Below are 20,823 nucleotides of genomic sequence, written 5' to 3'. Positions count from 1 at the left end.
CCTCTCGAACGAGCTCACACACACCGACCAAAAGAAAAATTTTGGGTATTAAATATAACTCAGTCAATGCCAAACATGAAAGCCATTTCAGTACATATTTTTATCTGTCGCACAAACACAGGCACGTTTGTTATTAAAAACAAAAGAGAAGCTACAATAATTTTGACAACAAATGAAATAAAAAATCTTTCTGTCGATGACAAAAATTGTTCAAAGACAAAAACACTGTTCATTAAACTTTTCTAATTTAAAACTCTAAAATCCTGATCAATATGAGATAAATATATGATTCATATATATATGTCCCATATGACCAGGTGACAAATTTATCAACTGACGCTAGTGTTCCCGCGCATCTCAAGTCTACTTTTCTAAGATCTTAGCCAGCTGGTGACAGGACAATAGCGCTGCAGACACACGAAGTCGGCTATCTCTTCATAGTGAATGATATAATAGAATCAACAGTTGCCAAGAGTTTGCAATTGAATAATCTTATTTTCTCGAATTTCGAGCTTATTTTCAATTTTAGGTGAAAATCTTACTGAACATTATCTCTAGAGATTTTTATGCTCTATCTTTTCCACTTAAAATTTTTCGTTTAAATTGTATCTGAAGCCTGATAATTGGGAATCTAAAATCAAACTTTGCATAGTTGGGGCGGAGCTCCTGAAATTTTTACAGATATGTGAATAGTGGCACTTAATAGAGCTTATCAATGACTTTCTTAGGTATAAATTTGATGAAAATCGTTGGAGTCGTTTTCGAAAAAATCGCGAAAAACCCTGTTTTTGACAACATTTTCACCATTTTAGTCGCCATCTTGAATTGCATTTGATCGAAATTGTTCGTGTCGGATCCTTATAGGGGAAGGACCTTAAGTTCCAAATTTCAAATCATTCCATTAATTAAGAGATGAGATATCGTGTACACAGACGCACATACACTCATACACACACTCACCTTCCATGTTATTAAGTTGTGCAGGTCACACCGAGCTCGCTACCGCGGAGGTAGTACCTCGGCGGTAGTTTCACTTCGCGAGCCAGGCGAACTTTTGAAACGTCTCCTAGTGGGAGTACCGCTAGCGGTAGTGAGCTCGGTGTGACCTGCACAACTTAATAACATGGAAGGCGAGTTTTTTGACTTCGCTACCGCCGCGGACGCGAGAGCTCGGAGTGACCTGCCCTTTAGTTACGTTCAATCTGTGAGTGCCCAAACACATTCTGATCGCTGGGCGATCAGCGACGCAACATTTTGTGTTGCAGCTATTCTTAATCAACTATTGCTTCAATGGAGAACCTAATTGAAGAAGTGAGGAAACGACCCATAATATGGGTCGAGAAAGATGGTACGAGAAAAGATAGGGAGTGGGATGAGATTTTCAATATTCTGCAAAAAGAAAGTAAGTAAGAGACGAAGTACAGCACTCTGGTTGCCGGCCTTCCCCCACTTCTAGAGAACCAGCCTCATCAAAACAAGAACAAAACCAAACTACCGCTGGCGGACGTTTTTTGGTGTGAACTGCTTCCAGAAAAACTACCTCCGCGGGAGCGAGCTCGCTACGAAGGAAGCTTCAAGCAAAACACTACTGTATTATGACAACATATTAGCAAAGTTAATGAGATACATATTTCTATCCTATAATTGCATTCTAATTGATATTGAAAGATTGCGCTAGAACCATGCTTGTACGAACAATCATTCATACAGTCATCTTGAATGAATAATCTCTGTCAAATTGGTTCTAGCAAAGACATCGTCTCAATCATTCATTCTAATGTTTTTACTTTCCATTTCTGAATTTTGTTTTAATGACAAAGACAATGTGGGTGATGAAGATTTTGTGAATACTTAAAATCTTCAAACACTAATAACTTTGAACCTCTGTCACTCAGCGTAGCAAACACTGTTCATTTCCTCACTCATGGTGACAGCCTGAAAGAATCAATATGTGCTAATTATCGAAAAGTTGATGGGGTGGTGTGGTTTTGACAAACCGGGGGATTCCCAGTCGTCAACTTTTTCAACATACTGTCACAGCTGGAAATTTGATGTATTAATTATTTCAAAATTCGTCACAAATCGAGATAAATCAATGGAGTTGAATAGGAAGGAATGATCGTTATAAAGCAGATGGTTGTCGGAAAGTTTATATACCGTTGTCACTTTCAGAGAGAGTGTGTGAGAGAGAGAGAGAGAGTGAGTGACAGACAAGTAATGTGACTGGCAGTGATGACGTCACTACGTAAACAGAGTACGTGCTTATGGGAGCCATGTATCACTCCCATTTGACCGCTGGGCGCTAGTTGTGTATGTCCCACAGGCTAACTCTCCATTTCTGGTCATGTTTTTAGCTTTCCCAAGAAGGATCTTATTGTGCGCGGTTATGATCGTTGATGTAAATATTCTGAGGTGAAAGATTAGGATGAATATCGGTAGAACACAGGTTTTTCTTTTTCTTTGCAGCATCTCTCCATTGTAGTCTTGTAGTCCGCGAAACGAAACGAACGATGGTTGGTTTAGTTTTTTTCTTAGCCGAAGGGACCCTGTGGGCGATGGAGATATCCTCTCTTTTGAATGGAACTCCTACTGCCAGGGCTGTAGATTGTAGCACAGAATAAACATCTTCATTTCTGGTTTCCGGGACTCCCACAATTTCTAAATTATCGAAATAAGAATGCTGTCTTAGATCATTAATAACTCGTTGCAGTTTTGAATTTTCAATAGCCAGTTTATCATAATTAGTTTTCAAAGCAGTATTTTCATCACAGACTTTCTTAAGCGTGTTTTCCAATTCAACAGTAATACTATTCAAGTTGGAAATAGTATTATTCAGTTCCTCAAATATACAATTGATAAATTCAGTGAAAAACTCTTTTAAACAGTCTAAATTGTCTCGTTGTTCACACTCAGAGTTTTTTCACTTTGAGACTCACACTTACATAAATCACACCTCCATGTTGCCTTACGTGCTCCAAGTTAATTGAAGCTAGAAATCTGGTTTTGAAATTTCATTTCCAGATTTTTAGAAATTGAATAAATAAACGTTTAGGTTAGAACAACTCGACGCTTTGAGAAACCGGAGTCGGCACGTTTGCTAGAGCGATAGTAAGAGCATCCGATCGGTTCAAGAGATAACTCAACAATCAACACATTTGTGCTACTTGTAAGTTCAGTCCAGCGTGTAAAAAGCCTCTACATCAATGTAGATGATTATCAGGTATAATAATAATATCGAGTGACCTGGCTGTCTTAGGTCTGGTGTCAGAGTTTTCAGGTTGCAACTGATCAATTTCAGGGCCTCTGACAGAACAACTGCTTCCTAGGCAGCCAGGACTGACTTGATAAAAATATTGTATTTTTAATATAATTCTTTTTATTTTTTATACTTTGTATTAAATGTATTTACTTCATATCACTTGAAAATGGCATAAATGTCCGAAACATGTAGTGATAAAATATTTCAAAAAAGGGTACTGAGATTTTTATTTTCTTTATATTTATATTACAAGTAGCCCTATACAGAAAAGATATATATATTTTTTTTTGTCAAAAATGGCCCACGTTTGTAGGTCATAGATGAAGAATTTTCGAGCCAAGAAGATAGCCTCTCATAGAGTCACTTATAATCTATGAAATAAAAATTCCCTTTTAGAGACATTTAATTCAATTTTATCATCAGGGTGTGGATGTTTTGAATAAGTTTGATAATTTATTGCACTTTCAAGCCTTCATGGAATTAATTGAATGTTCTTTCCAAGGGTGTTCTTATGAATTTCTCAATTTACTATGGATATTTTATCAAAATGACCTGGTTTGCTTGAGTGATCGGGTTCAGCACAGAGGTCGTCCTTTGGCCGTGGTTGTCGGTGATGCCCTCAGCGGCGGAGTTGGTCCAGTCTTGCAGCGTCGTCCTGGTCCCCGTGTAGGCTCCGTCCGATTCAGCACGCAGCGGCCCTCTTCACCGTTGTTTGATGCGCTCATTGTCCGTTGCCCATCTCACCTCTCAGCCCAAGCACACTGCAAAGTTTTTCGGGCAGCTTCAGTGCGATTTATGACAGGGCAACAGTTATTCAACAAATTAACGAGCACTCCTAATCCGGTCTATGATATCTTAAAAAATTTAAATAATAAACTGTAAGCTACATAGAGTGAATTATTTAATTATCTTGGCTATTGACAAAAAAATGATTGAACGGATTATTAATTCAACAATGTGTGATCTATCAGCACAAAATTATACAGCTCATCTTATATAATTCACTTGTCTTCGTAGGTAGTTTAAATATTGCAAAAGTTTCTGAGTAAAACTGAATGAATTCAAAATTATAATGATTCAGAATTAGATCTGTATGGAAAAATTTATAATTGCTCTCGAACTGATTTGATAAAAAGAATTATATTAAACAATTTTTTAAAAGTTCATGAATGGTTTAGATCTACTAAATTCGATGTAAATTTGAATAAACTTGAGAATACTTTGAAATGACTTTGAGATAACTTTGAGGCGACTCACCGAATATTGTCTACATTGGCACACAGAAAACACTTATGACATTAATAGTCTGGAGATTCAGAAATTTGGCTGCTGACTGTCTCGAGCTGACATCTCTACAGCTATTTATAGTGTGTCGCCATTTTGACTAGCTTTTAGAGTTCATAAACATTTTAAGTTTTGATTCTCCATCACAGTAATTCAGTTCACTATATCAAATTTTAAGTTAGGTTAACATATTCCCACAGAAACTGACAGAGAGTAGATTCTTATTTTATTTAAACAAAAGGATGTGCTGGCTGCTTGAGTCAAGCTCCACTCAACATGTCTCATACACAAAAAACTACAATAGTTATTTGTGCAACTAGTGTGCAAAGTGTCAGTTTGCTGCACCGAAAGAAACGTTTATGCCCTAGCCGTAGGCGAGGGCAGAATGGCTTCTTGAGTGCAGCAGAGGAACTTTGCGCACATATTTCACATTAAATTTTTCCTACAGTTACCATTGAATATGAAAAGTGGGTAATTATGGATAAAATGATGGCTGAAATCCATCAAATGTTTGTGTGTGTGATGCTGTTATTAATAACAACCTTAATTCATTTAAAAATTAATAATCCAATTGAAGTTGAAAATTTTCAGCCAAAGTTCTCATTTTTATTCATTCAAGAATCAGAAAAAATACAGATAAAACAATAATTTCGCATTCAAAATACATGCCAACAGCTGGTTTGGATGACTGCAAAATGGCTGAACCAACAAGCGCGCAACCTAGCGGGAAGAATCATACCTAACTTCATTTCATCCAGCTTAAAACAGTATTCAGAATTCAGAATATTATGATTAACTAGAATTACCGAAAGATACCATAAGTAAACTAAAAAATATTTATAAAATAACATAGACAACAGAAAATATTTTATTGTAGTATATTCTAATGTTATTTTATTAATTTTATTGACATGGATTTCGAATGGTAATTATTTAACCTGAAAATTTGAATTTCAAAATGTGTTTGCTACATTTCTCATTGCTTGGAGTTGAAATAATTATTACTGTCAATAGAAATAAACATTATTTATTATTAAATGATGAGAAGTTATTATTTAATTATGATTTAGATAAACATTATTCTTGTTTTGGATTTCTAGATTGGGATTTTATCATAAATGTAGGGTAGCCATTGAAATGATTCTTATCTAAATCTAACCACAGTCATTGTTACCAACTTAATTTTTGTTTTCGTGCACTAATCCTCCATATAACCCACCAACTATTTTGTGTTGCCATGTTGCAAATCTGGAGTGCAGAAAAGTTTTTTCCCGCACTAGAGCGGAAAAGTGATTCTTTGCGTTCTGTAATCAGTGCAGGAATGGCCACTTTTCAAGGTAACTGTAGGAAAATACACTTTTTTGGAGCTTAGGAATTTGAAATTTACAGGTAATGTACATAAAAATTCCTTCTTTCATGTGTGGTAATTTGTTTTGTAAGAATTTCTGTATTCTTAGAAATATCAGTGTTTGAAAATTGTGATTTTTCACGTGGTCTTCAAAGTTTTTCAGATCAATTTTAGATATTTAAGATGTTAAAAAGTGAGATTTATGAGCTTGATCTCATTACAAAATAGTGCTTTGCAACTTATGTTAATATAGAAATAGAAGTTTTACAATGATTGATTACTTTTCCGGAATGGTATGCAAGTGTTGGAGGTTAGGCTTCCTCTACCTTGAACTACTTTACTTTGAATATTTGCTAAAATAAATGAGTAAAATATAATTAAGCTCTCAAATAATAATCCAGATAGTTTGTTTTTATAGAGTGATAATTCATTTCTTTCGGAATTGCGTTATTGATAAAGATTTCCACTAATGTGTTTGGTGAGGCTAGTTTTTCTTTTTTAATTTCCATTTTCCTCTCCATAATCATGATTTTCCAAGGAAATATTGAGTTAGTCGTGACTACCTATATATATATTTTTTTTTTTTCATTATAGTAATGTATTTCCATATTGTGAAGGCTGCGATCTTAGTTGAGGCATTGTGACAAAATTGAGTAAGTATTAGTGGAGACACTTATACACTCAAACATATCATTCCTTCTCTCCTTGCACTGTCCAAAAATGAACATATAATATTTTTCGAAGCGACACTACAGTATCAAGTTCTTTATCCCACGACAAAATAGCAGTTGTTATTCGCATGAAGTTGAAGACTGTGAACTACTCTCGCAGCTACTACAGCTTATTGGTACAGCTTAGAGACCCAATAAGAGAAAATTGACATTTAAAAGTAAATAATCAATCAACTAGAACTGAGAAAAATATGTCAACATTTCATGAGTGAGGAATTTGTAAGAGCACATGATAATTTATTTATGTTTTGTTTGCAGGTGAAACAGTTGTAGTTGCCAGTATCTATGGTCCAGCAGACGTGAGACCTCAAAAACAATTGAGTGATAGATCGTACCTTGAAGCAATATACAGACCAAACGCAGGACAGTCTTGTAAGTTTACATTTTTCAACGATAGTTGGATGGGTGGCCACTTGATGAGCCAACATTGCTTACTCATTGTCATTATCTATGAATAAAAAAACATTCTCCGGTAGAACCTACCTTGAGTTGAAGGTGAAGGTCCACTCATCTATAATATAATAAAGAGAAGAATTGGCTTATACATGTAGGGGGGGGATAGGAAATTCACGAATGACACATCATCACGTCTCAACTACTGAACTGATTAACTTGAAATTTTGCATATGGATTCTCAATTTACCGAGGATGGTTAGAGACCTATTTTCAACTCTTCCCACTCTGTATCAAAATTAGTATCTGAGTATCTCACTATCGTGAAAGTTGGATATTTATCGAACTTTGACTATAGATCTATTAGTGATTTGTATGAGGATATTATGTTTGATCCGGCGTAGACCGAAACGCAGACCCCACCTGAGAAGAAGAGTAGACCGAGACCTGGATAATATTGTTTATACAAGGTGCGCCACAGAAACTTACTTATTTGGAAGGTCAATAAAAACAAAAGTACTTGAGATATTGTTTTAATCTTTTTTTATATGAGAATACAATATCTCAATTTTTTCCATGCAGTCTTGAAAATGAGATCAGACCAATGGCGACCCCCATTGCGCTTATACTGATGAGGTCGTTTTTTGAAATTTCGTTGCAGTATATCAATCGGTATGTTGGCAATGGCGTCGCGAATGTTGTTCTTGAGGTGTGCTATGGTCCGTTGTCGATCGACATAAAACAGAGATTTCAAATAACCCCATAAAAAATGAGCCTTGTCACTAACAAAAATGACCGCGTCTTCAGGCGGTTATCAATCAGCATATCACATGCATTTTGACGGACAAAAAAATCGCGTTCAGTCAATTCTGTTTGTTTGTTTGTTTTTAATATCTTCCCAGAGACTCTTAACAGAGTATGAGAATTGTCAAAAAAAATGCTTGGAAACATTACTTTCAATAAGAAAAAATACACATGACACATACTCATATACATACATACACACACATACACATAAACATATTAACACACAAAGGGCCCATCCCTACACATATATTCCTGTGTGGTATAAAATACACCTTCCATCAATAACTCTTTAAACTTCCTTCCGAATAAATTGAGATCTTCAACGTTTTTCATATCATCATGAAGCTTTCTAAAAAAATTAAGACCCATATATGTTGGCTTCTTTTCAAAAAGAGCTGTCCTATGGTACATGGAGGCAAAGTCTCCTCTATTTCTGGTTTGATACCTGTGGGAATCACTATTTCTAGCCGAAGCCTTATTTCTCCTGAAGTACATAATCACCTCATAAATGCAAAGAGAGGGAACGGTGATAATGCCTAGCTCCTTGAAATGATTCTTAATTTATTTTGTATTAGAAATTTAAACCTACTTTTTATAACACGAAGATATAATGCATTATTTATCACAAATTAATTTGAATTTGATTTTAGAGGATTTCTATTCAATTACGGGAAAGATTGAGTATGAAATTGAAAATAGATTTTTTTATCATGAATTTACTCAGAAATACTTTTTAAACTGTTATTACGACTGTATTAAAAAAATAAAAAAAATTAATAAATAAATCTGTAACTAAAGTAAGATTAATGGATCCAGTTAAAATAAATTTTAAAATGCGTTTATCAACTAGAGAAATTTACGTTAGTACAAGGATTGTTAATGATTGATAATAATTACGGTATTAGACTAACATTTACTAAATGATGTTACGGTATTAAGATTGAAAGCTATTTTAATATTTAAAGACGCGAAAAAATTAAGTTATAATGAAGGTTATGAACACAATATTCTACTTCATTTTCTGAAAGCAAGAAACGAAAGGAAACAGGCTATCTTATCTGAGACGGAGCTGCACCAAAAACACAACCGTCCGCTACCACTGACTTCACTCGACTCAATTCTTGAACAACAGCCATTTCATAGGGATGAAGTTGAAGGCCTTCATGGAAAATTCGTCGAACAGTAGAGTCAGAAATAGCAGCGTGTTTTTTTTTTAACAGCTGCGTGTTTGCAAGCCGAACGCCTTAGAGAACGCACAACTGACTGCCTCACTCTTTCTATATTTTCTGGAGCTCTGATGGTTCGTTGAAGTCCATTTCTGGGTTTAGCGACACTTCCACACTCCTGAAATGAGTTAACCCACGCCAGGAACGAGTCTGTGGGGAGGAATTTTAAATCAAGCATGGAAGGTGATCGACCATTAGAAAAGAAGCTCCCAACTGCGAAGGCCCGCTGCTCTCTATACCAGAGCATGATGGCTAATTTACTTGAAGGAGGATAAATTTGAGAACTTCCCCCTCCAGATGCGCCCCCTCCTGCCCCTCTACACGACCAATCCAACGTACAGGATTTTTTCAAATAAGTAAGTTTCTCTGACGCACCTTGTATTTGTAATAATTTTGCTTCTTATTGAATAGAAATAAACAATTGTAATTTTTCGTCCATATTGAATAATAAATATTTCGTTATTTTTTCAGTGGTTTGTGACCGAGAAAGGGAAAGCTTTTTGAAATGCACCTGTGAATCAGTGGTGCGGACTGTGACATATCCAAGAACCGGTGTTTCTGTCATAGTTCAAAAAGTACAGGATTTTGGTGGGGTATGTTAGTTAATATTATTCTTCGTCTTTAGAAATTGACAAAGTTAACTGTTTATCAAGTATATTCATTCATAATAATAAGATTTTCTACGATTCAGTGTAAATAAATTGTACGATTGTTCCGATTCAAATTTACATACATTCATATTCAAATTAAATCCAATCTGATTCAATTTCATTCTTTATGATTGTAATTCATTACATATATTCGATTAAAATTCAATTTTTCTCCGTATAATATGATTCGAATTTAATTTTGATTTCATATTTCAAAGAAATACGATTACTGTTTATCTGTAGCCTACTACAGTATATACACATTTTGTAATAATTTGACCAGTTCGCTGATAAGACTATATGAATGACTAATAAGGGTAACTAGAATTTTGTTCTATCAACACTTTCTATATTAAGGGTATCATTTTCCAGTGAAATATATTCGGCCAAATCTTTGATCAATGATGTAAATATGTAATAATGATGGCAATGGTGTAATAGGTTTTTTATATCACATTCGACAGCCTAATACGGGTCTACTACGAAATCAAATCTTTGATTAAAACAAATTGGTCAAATATCTATGACCATACATAATATTTTGTGTAATAAGGCCCCAAAAAAATAGATTTTTGGAGTCTTTATTGCAGTTGTGAGTTTTAGAGCTGAATTTCTACTAGTTTTTCCAAATTTCTTGTATAAGAAACAATGTTATTTGTTTTATCAAAGCTCAAGATACTTTTGTGAAACTATTTTCTCATGTACAAACAATTTTGGTCTGAGATTTCATGTACCGTTCTCCAATCCATAATTTTCCTTATAAATATATTTCTATATGACTGCACTGTTATCTGCAAAAGATGCTACAGTACTGTATAGTGTGTCCAAATTCGGAGCATAAAAGATTGCAGTGATTGCGTGGGGGAAATGAAACCTGGACCTGTCATTCACATTTCTGGCCACCTATATCTCCAGATTGCACCGCATCTGATTATTTCTAATGCGAAGGATATTCTTTACAATGAATTTCTGCTCTGCTGGGAAAAATATCATTGCTTTTTATGAGAGATATTTATTTATCTTGTACAAAATATATCACATTTTGAAACTTAATTTCTTTTACAGCTTTTGGCCTGCGCCATAAATGCGGTATGTTTGGCTCTGCTCAATTCTGGAATCGAAATGAATTGTGTGATTTGTGCAGTCTCTGCTATGGTGGCTGACGATGATCAAATCATAATCGATCCAGATCACATAAAGCTGAAGGTAACACATTCATTTCGTTTGACTTCAACTACATACATCTCTTTCAAATACATTGTGGAATGGCAGGAATGTCCCAAACATAATAACTATTTCCTCACTGCAATCCATATTCATTTTTTAAATTATCCTCTACCACTTTTACATGTATTTGATTGGAAAATTCAGCTAAAATCTGCTTTTTCATCTTTATTGAAAAATATTATTTCTTATTGAACTATCAAAAAATAGTTGACAGCGACAGCAGTTAATTTGGATTTTTGTTTTACAATATTATTAAATTGCAGTGAAATTATCTCATTTTCATTATTTATTGACATTAAATCCAAGCTCTGATATAAGCATAATGTAATAGTTTTGTAATCTAAGGATCCAAGCTTATTTCTTGTAAAGCTTTCTAATTGATGATGAATTATTGTCGTGGTTTTATGAATTATATTTTTATTACCATATTTTTATTGCCGTATTACCATAGGTAAGGAAAGTATTGCTTTCCAAAAAAAATTAAGGTTCCTCAATTTCTAAATTTCTATACGTTTCAAGGTCCCCTGAGTCCAAAAAAGTGGTTTTTGGGTATTGGTCTGTATGTGTGTGTGTGTGTGTGTGTGTGTGTGTGTGTGTGTGTGTGTGTATGAGTGTATGTGCGTCTGTGTACACGATATCTCATCTCCCAATCAACGGAATGACTTGAAATTTCGAACTTAACGTCCTTCCCCTATAAGGATCCGACACGAACAATCTCGATCAAATGTAATTCAAGATGGCGGCTAAAATAGCGGAAATGTTGTCAAAAACAGGGGTTTTCGCGATTTTCTCGAAAATGGCTCCAACGATTTTGATCAAATTCATACCTAAAATAGTAATTGGAAAGCTCTATCAACTGCCACAAGTCCCATACCTGTAAAAATTTCAGGAGCTCCGCCCCATCCATGCAAAGTTAGATTTTAGATTACCAATTATCAGGCTTCAGATACAATTCAAACAAAAAAATTCAAGTGGAAAAGATTGAGCATGGAAATCTCTACATTTAATGTTCAATAGCATTTTCACCTAAAATTGAGCTCAAAATTCGAGAAAATGTGATGATTCAATTAAATCATTCACTATGAAAAGATAGCAGACCTCTTGTATCTACAGCGTTATTGTTCAGTCACCAGCTGACTCAGATCTTTGAATAGTAGACTTGAGATGCGCGGGAACACTAGCGTCAGGTGATAAATTTTCATAACGGCAAGAAGTTGTGTGAGTGCGCCACACCAGATTTTTAACCCTTGGTTATTATAATTTTCATACGTCTGTGAGATGTCGCGGAGAATCCACCCCCTTTCTTAACTCACTTTTGTTACTCTATAGCCATAATTCAATCTATGTCTGTTTCTCAAAGATCCTTGCGGAGCACGGGTAACACCTGTTCGTCTATTATATATATATATATATATATATATATATATATATATAATATATATATATATATATATTCATTACGATACTTTATCAACTTCGTCAATACTATTGAAGTTTTCATTTCAACTGAAATTGTCAATACTAGTTGAGCGATTCTAAATGTTAAGTTAGTTAATCAGCCATTGGAAGTAGTAACCAAGAAAGTAGACATTAACAATAAACTAACTGTATTTTTTATTTTTAATATCTTGTCTCCAAAACCAGATTGTTGGAAAAATTGCTCTAGTGGTCTTTCTAGATTCGAATACACTTTCAATTTTAATGTCTTTTCAACAAGCCTAGAATAATTCTTATATTTATTAAATAATTATTACGTTGATATTAAAGTCATTAAAAAAGTAACATATTGGCCCAGTCTCTGGCCTAGTAAGCTGGCCCAGCTTGGTAAGCTTGTATTGCCATCCACACTGTAATGTCCAGCGGTAGCCAGCGACATATCCACGATAGAAACTGAAAATATCAACTAAAATGAAGACAATAAAACAAGTAACGCAATAATAATTAATAACAGTTGAGCGTATAGCAACACAGCAACATAGCGACAAAACAGGAAACAGCACGCATTGGTTGACTAGTTTGGATGGGTGTCTTGTCAGCGCTGGCCTTCATTGGCCTACGCTGGGCTGGTCTCCGTTCGGAAAAAATCGGAGTAATGACCAACAAAAGGTCAATGAAGGCCAGCGTTGGCAAACCACCCATCCACACATTGGCGCTCGCCGACGTTGGCCTTTGTTGGGCCAATATATGCGGCATAATGCAATCCTAGTGTAATATTGGAAACCAATTTTAGATATTCAAGAAAAGTATTCTTCATTCATTGTACTAAAGAATGAAAATGCTTTATTTTTGTTGCAGGCCAGTAAAGGACGAATGACCTTCACGTTCGATAACTGTGAGAATAAAATAGTCAATTCCTACACAGAGGGAACGTTCACAGAAGCCCAATACCATGAGGCGTTACTTAGGTGCAAGTTGATTAGTGGTCAAATATTCAAAACGTTCAGAAATACTGTTGCGAGATATAATCATTCCTGAATTGTTTAATCACAATTTGATCATGAAATTCACCTTAATCAATATTGTAAGTTAAATTTATATTATAAGTTTTCAACATTCATGTTAAAAATAAAAGTTGAAGAAATGATAATTATTCATTCATCGATAAGGGAATGATCGCCGTGCCTTTTCTGTGAACATCACTTTAAATAACAATCACTTCAATTCTATTGATAAAAAAATACAATAAAAAACTTCCAGCCCAGGCTATAGTATCGAACAACTGGCGGAAAAGACCCCAAAGAGGCGATTGAAGGCGTTGTGTTGAGGAGGCCAAGGTCCACTAAGGACTGTAGATCCAACTAAAGTAAAGTAGCCTCAGGCTATATCACACTTACAATAGTGCCAATGTATTAGCAAAGCTAAGCTTGTGACCAGATGCAAAAAATGTTATTTTAATGCTATTTTGTAAAAAAATAATAAATTTATATTTTTCTCCATTTCTCACTAAACGTCCAATTCTTAATGGATTCCCTCTTTGATGCACTGAATAGCAAAAATATATTTTCGAAAAACTGATAATTGTGCTCCAAGCAAGGATAATGTTCACATCTTCAATATTTGGAAGACATCTTTCTAAATATTAAAAAAATCAATGCATCAAAAAGTGGTTACCATGAAGTTGACACTAAATTCAGAGTTGTCTTTTATATTGATGCTGAGGGAGTAAAATACTACTAACTCACTTCTTGATTAAATCAGGACCCAATTGAAAATTAATTCTTATCAATTAGACAAAGAGGTGATAGGAATAAAAAGAATAAAAATCCAACAGTTAGTTTAGGTTTTAGGGGTTCTGTAAGACTATTTATGAAGTAGGTTGATAAAGCCACCTAGAACCACAAACTATAATTCGGATGTAGGTGAAATTCTCATTATTGACTCAAACTCAGAGATTGAATTGAATTGAATCATTGCCTTTATTTAGAGCGGAATTAGGAATCTATACTCTTTCCAAATAGGCATGAGCTCTGTAGGATTAGGCCGACCCTCCTACTACTCACACACACAAGCGCAGTCTCCTTTTGTTTGTATGAGTAAAGGGACGGTCTGTCTACCTGTATACTACGTAGTATACATAGTATATCAATGGCGCAAGTAGACCGCTCATGGCAGTCTGGACAGAGTATAGGTCCTCTCTCTACACAACCCTTAAATTGAAGGAGTATTACAAAAACGATCAGAGATAGTTTGTCAGTGGAAAGCTCTTTTAATGAATTTTCGTCAAGCTCTGAAACTGAGCAGACCTCCAGGTAGTCCAGTCATGGCCGTTCCCTTGGAGGAGGGGGGGGTTCAAAGGGGTTGGAACCCCCACCCCCCTCCCCGCGAAATTTTCCTCAAAATAAGCATTTCCAACACATAGGAATTAAATTTACTCAAGTTTTAATATATATCTTTATAGGTAAATAAGGAAGAGTTCAAAACAATTTATAGTTAAAAGTATACTATATAGGCTACTCTAATACTTTATAAAATGTATTAATAATAATAATAATATAATAATTTCTTTGGTCGAGGGTACAACACGACCAGAGGAGTTTATTCAAATTATAGACATGATTAATAATAAAGATACATCTTGCGAGTCATTAGAAGTTCATGAAAACCACATTTATATACACAAATAAAAAAAATTGATAACCTAAGATGTAGAAATTTTATAAAAATTCAACATGAAAAACATTTATAATACTCATGGGAAAAAATCATTAAAATGAAGAAAATAAGAATGAAACAGTATGGAAAATTTTTCATAGAACTATTGTTCTCCATGATTGATTCTATTGGACAGGAGCCAGTTTTTTGTTTTTGATCTGAATGAATAATTGATTGGAACTGTTTCTTTAATAGCTATTGGCAGTTTATTGAATATTTTTGGTCCTAAATATGTGAATATCTGGGAATTGCCAAGTCCATGTTCCTTCTGCGTGTTCCTTGCGGGTGATTCAAATTGATGAAGAATTGTGGGTTCTTTCTGGTGAATGTTAGAAGTCTGTGAATGTAAATGTGCCATATGCTGAGGATGCTGAGCTCCGAGTATAGTAGTACTGAAGGGAAGAGTGGATGTTTGCGCCCTATTATCCTCAAAATTAGCTTCTGAACCTTGAAGATAGGATCGATGTGGCAGAAATTTGTTGCTCCCCAGGCCAAAATGCCATATCTTGCTATGGACTCGACTATGGCATAATAAACATTTTTCATCATGTCTATTGATAGTAGCTGCCTGAGTTGGATGAATTTGTAAATTAATTTTCTGATTTTAGTCGTTTGATGTAAAATGTGTTTATCCCAGCGAAGTAATTCATCTATTATGACTCCTAAATATTTTATATTGTTTGTGCGCTCTATTGAAGGACAATTACAATTCATACTATCCAATTTGCAATGATGTAGTTTGATTGTCTGATTAGAAGGCTTCTTGGAATCTGTCAGTGAGAAAGCAATAAATTTTGTTTTTGAGGCATTAATCGTCAGAATGTTATTGAAGAGCCAGGAGGTAATTTTTCCCATTCCAAGTTCAGCTGACCTGAAGACGTCATCCCAGCTGGTTCCCCGGAATAATACTGCTGTGTCATCGGCGAAGGCGATAATCTTGCCACCGACATCCATAGAGCGCAGCTCGTTGGCAAAGATGAGGTAGAGTATTGGTCCAAGAACGGTTCCTTATGGTACTCCGAAGCTAACTGGAAGGCCATCTCCTGCACTTAGGTTTCTCCCAATCCTGACTCTCTGCCTACGATTTTCCAGATATGACTTGAACCATTCTGAGACAACACCTCTTACACCCAAAGCCTGAAGCTTTTTCAGTAAGATGCCATGAGATACTGTATCAAACGCCTTTGCTAGATCCAGAAATACTGCAACGCATTTCCTACCATTATCCAAATCGTTAATTATTACGGACCTTGTCAACTCAAATATAGCATCATCTGTACATCTGTTTAGTCGAAAGCCATACTGATTGGGTGACAACAGGTTTTTTGATTCAAGATAATTAACCAATCGCTTTTTTACAAGTTTTTCAAGGATCTTTGAAATATTACTGACTAATGCTATTGGCCTATAGTTGTTGAGTTCAGATCTATCGCCACCTTTATGTAGGGTCTTATACAAATCTCTTTTATTGAATTTGGAAAGACGCCACTTGAAAGACTCTTATTGAAAACATCCGCTAGTGGTATTGCAATGTGCTCTTTTACTGCTTTCAGAGTTCTGTTGTCAATTTCGTCAAGCCGGGGCACTATTTTCGAAAAGTATTGATAGTGTCCAGTACTTCCTGTTCTGTAACTGGTTGAAAATACATCGAAGATCGCGAGTTTATAGTTGGTCTATATTCGTTTTCTATAACGTGGAGTGACTTTTCAAGTGTGATTGCAACATTATTGGCTAGATTCGCTCCAATGTTAGCAAAATGCTCATTAGTCTTCTCAAGAATGATTTCGTGATTATTTTCGATTGACAGGATGTTGTTTTTAATAATGATCTTACTTGATGTATCCTCATTCCTTTTCAGTTTTCACTGCATCTGTTGCCTCCCTTATCAGTTGCCAGGTTTTTCTTAGATTGTCCTGTACTCCATTTAGTTTTGTTCTATAATATTCTTCCTTTGTATTTTCAATTAATGTTGCTAGAGTGTTGCGATATTGTCTGTAGTGTTGTGCTAATTCCAAGTCGTCAGGTCGCATCTTCCTCCTTCTGTTGAGCAGATCCCTTCTCCTTATAGCTGAGACTAGTCCTCTTGTGATCCATGGTTTGATAGGTTTGAGACGTTTACGTTGGTGGTAGTACACTAGTTGGTATTATCATAGAGAAACGATATCATAAGTAGATATCCCATGGTATAGGGCGTTTATGTCGCAAATTTTACTGTTATGTCACGCCGATTACTGTCGATTATTGTCAATTTCTACTGTTTTGTTGGGGTGAAGGTGTATGAACGGCACAATTTGAAAGACTACCAGCGTCACACAGCTGCATAGGAAAGAACTACGTGAACTATCGGCTTGGGATAACAGTAAAACTTGCGACATAAACGCCCTATACCATGGGATATCTACTTACACTATTGTTTCTCTATGGTATTATCTCCTATGTGTTTCTTGAGGATGGTGATGAAATTTCCGTAGGAAATTTTGGTTTCTTGAGCGTTGATGACGCCTTCCCAGTTCTCTGTAGAAAGTTGCTGTTTCAGTCTTATCAAATCTATGGATTTTTGAAGTGTATTGCTGTCGTTGCTGCTGTCATCAGTAGAAGTACTTTCTTTCAATCCCAGGATTATGCTGAAGTGGTCTGTGATGCTGGATTCATAAATTATAGGTAGTACTTGCTTCTCGAAATTGATCATAATATGGTCTATACAGGAAGCTGCCTCTCTAGTATTCCTTGTAGCTTTTTTGATACAATGTTTAAGACCATATTCACAACAAAAATTCAGATAATCCTGTAGTTGTTGATGTGGATGACGAAGCTGTGTGTTTATATTCATATCTCCAACACATATGACTTGATTACGTTGCAGGTTATCCAGAACTTGTCTCATATCACATAAAAAATCTGTTATGTCATGATGCGAGGGAGATCTGTAAATTGCAATGATGTAATAACAGTTGTTTCTTGTTTCCAACTTCAAATTCAGTACATTTGCCTGTCTAACTATTAATTCGGAACAAGATAATATATTGGAGCATTTCTTGATGTAGATGACGATTCCATCATTTTGGAGTGGATTGTTTACCGAAGAAATTATATTGTAATTCTCCATGTGTTGTAAGATATTACCATTTTTTATCCAGCATTCAGTAAGAACAATAACATCGAATTCTACAGACATATCTTGCAGTTGTACCATCAATTGATTGAAGTTTTTTCTTATACTTCTTATATTGAGACAGAAAATCTTGAAGTTGTACTCTTCAAGCTATCTTACTAAGTTGTTTGCTTGATTAACAGATACATCATATATCTCCTCGAAAACCTCCAGTTCTTCTCCCAATGATAGAACATCATTGTTATTCATTGTTCACTGAAAATTTGTAGTTATTTATATGCCAGTTAAGAATATCCTCGTCCTTGATATCTAGTATTTTCCTCGTTAATGACATCATCAAATCTAGTTCCCCTATTGTTAAGTATCTGAAAGACCGGGTATGCCTACTCAGTGCAACGATCACATGTTGGATACTGTTGTAAATATTTAACGGCTTTATATTTTTCCTCACCAATACAAGATCTTTGAATGTTAGACCCTGAGCTTCATGTATTGTGAGTCCTTAAGTGAACCGACAGGAGCCTTATTATTCACTGCTTCCATCACCATTTGCTTCTCAGCCTGTGTAAATGTAAGGATTAATGTCTCTGGTCCTAGTTGATGATAGCCTCCGTTACTGATTGTTGGCATGATTGAGCGTATAATCTTGTTCCTCGTGCAGATATCCTTGTAGTAATTCGACAGTAGGCAGCATACGTCCATTGGGCATCTGTTAGAGACACAGAAATATGTTTCCATATTGCCGGTAAATCACTTCTCTCAATGTACGAAATTTGTCTCGAATCACCAATCAGAATTATTCCATCAGCGCCGAGACGAATCCTACGAAGCCTGCGTGCATTAGTACGGCCTCATCGATAAACACACGATTATATTTCTTGTTGTGCGGTCCATTTATCAGAAATGACGACACTGTTCTATAGTTGGAATTGATTATAGAACTATATTTATTCTCGTATTTTTTTTTGTATGGCTACTCTTATTTCTCTAACTGCTGCCCTTGTTTGAGTTAATATGAGTTCTTTCAATGGCTCATGCTTTTCTATAATAAGTTGTGTTTTTCCACTACCAGGAACATCATCTATCCATCTGACCTTTGGTACCGTAATTCACATCTTGCTATATTAAAATTCTTGATAGAATACATCAGTTCCTCATTTAACATCACTTGAGTATCTCTACTAACAATAATATATTTTTCGTTAGTTTTGAACCTGTGAGAGTGTTTATCGAAGGGTACATAAATTCCGCCTCCCTCAAGACTAAACCCCATTCTGTATTTTGAACTTGTTGGTTTTAAAAACATTTTCAGTTCGTTGTTATACACATTCATACCCCTCAAATGAATATCTCTGAAAACTGCCGAAGAATCATGAATATTTGTGCTTTGGAGTGTCAGAAAAACTTCTTTGAAAATTGTTCCATTGACTCTATCGTATTGCTGTAAAATATTTTCAAGTTTATCATGCAATTGACAAATCTATTGTTCATATCATCTTCCAGTAGATAGCCTCTTGGACATTCGTTCTCGTCCGGTCGTTCTGCTTCGGGAATATCAAGGAAATTCATACTACCAGTGCCTCGATGAAAGAATATATATTTCAAATGACTAGGTGATAAGATGAAGCTGAGCAACTCAACAGATGATATATCAGCAAGCTGACTAAATTCATCTATGCCTACGACAAGTGGGTAATTATTTGATGCCCACTCATTTATCTCTGAAAATATTTTCTTAGTTTCCTCAAGAACATTTATCATTACTCACTGGCAGCACGAAGTTACGTACAGTTTGTTTGTCAGGTTTTTTAATAGTTTGAAATAAAACAGATGTGACTCTATTTTGGCAATAAATAGAATCAAGGTTATTCCATTCTTCGAGCGTCAGTGATTTCGATTGTAGTAAATTTGACAATCCATCTGACACTCGAACTTTCTTTTTACCTATGTAGGCAAAAGATGACAAATATTTGCTGCTTGTCCAGTTATTCTACTTACAAGATATTGGACCTTCTGCTGATCATTCAAATTCTTGTTGTCATGTACCAATGGCTTAAATAGTTCATAAAACACCGACCATTGAGTCTGGTTCCCATCAAATTTCGGAAGGTCGATTTTAGGCAGTACCGACTCGGACACGACCGGCTGTGCACTAGCTGCTGTAGCTGCCGAAGATTGAGCAATAGCGACAGTCGCCTCTTTCTGTTTGAGAGTGTTAGCCGCTACTTCAATATACTGAAACAGATCTAGGTGTGAGTCATTGAATGCTACAACATGATCTTTATTCAACTCAAGTTCCAACTCATCAACCACTAATTCTGTCTTTTCATAATCCGAAATGGTCTGAGACACCCGAGGATACAAGATTGAAAATTGCTCAGCAACTTTTGGATAAGAGACATTTTTAGACAGGTCATAAATTCTTTGCAATCTGGCATACAATTGTTCCAGTTTAGCGTGATACACCCTGATTTGTTTCTGTAATTTTTCCTCCATCTTGAACTCATACACAAAACAATTCAGCCCCGACAATACAAACAACAGACAACAAAACAAGAATGAGTTCAAAACTAGATGAAAGGAAGAATCACAACTAGTAAGTTATCAGAGTTAAACTTTGATTATCAATTCACA

At 35.3% G+C, this 20,823-nt stretch overlaps 1 protein-coding gene across 3 annotated transcripts in view; it reads left to right on the top strand.

Annotated features, from left to right (window-relative positions):
* Window positions 1-13,873, top strand: part of LOC120351165 (exosome complex component RRP46) — a 38,487-nt gene extending 24,614 nt beyond the window's left edge. For 2 of the 3 annotated variants that reach the window (XM_039427439.1, XM_039427438.1), the window contains exons 2-5: window positions 6,881-6,994; window positions 9,520-9,641; window positions 10,764-10,904; window positions 13,221-13,861. In XM_039427439.1, the coding sequence (XP_039283373.1) occupies window positions 6,881-6,994; window positions 9,520-9,641; window positions 10,764-10,904; window positions 13,221-13,400 (557 nt within the window). In that variant the 3' untranslated portion in view covers window positions 13,401-13,861. Of the gene's footprint in view, window positions 1-6,880; window positions 6,995-9,519; window positions 9,642-10,763; window positions 10,905-13,220 lie in introns of all 3 variants that reach the window. The other variant, XM_039427437.1, reaches the window with a different exon arrangement.
* Window positions 13,874-20,823: the final 6,950 nt, after the last annotated feature.

This window comes from Nilaparvata lugens, chromosome 4, assembly GCF_014356525.2.
Source record: "Nilaparvata lugens isolate BPH chromosome 4, ASM1435652v1, whole genome shotgun sequence".
NCBI lineage: Eukaryota > Metazoa > Arthropoda > Insecta > Hemiptera > Delphacidae > Nilaparvata > Nilaparvata lugens.
Note: the sequence above shows the minus strand (reverse complement) of the source record. Positions and strands in the feature narration are given on the sequence as shown.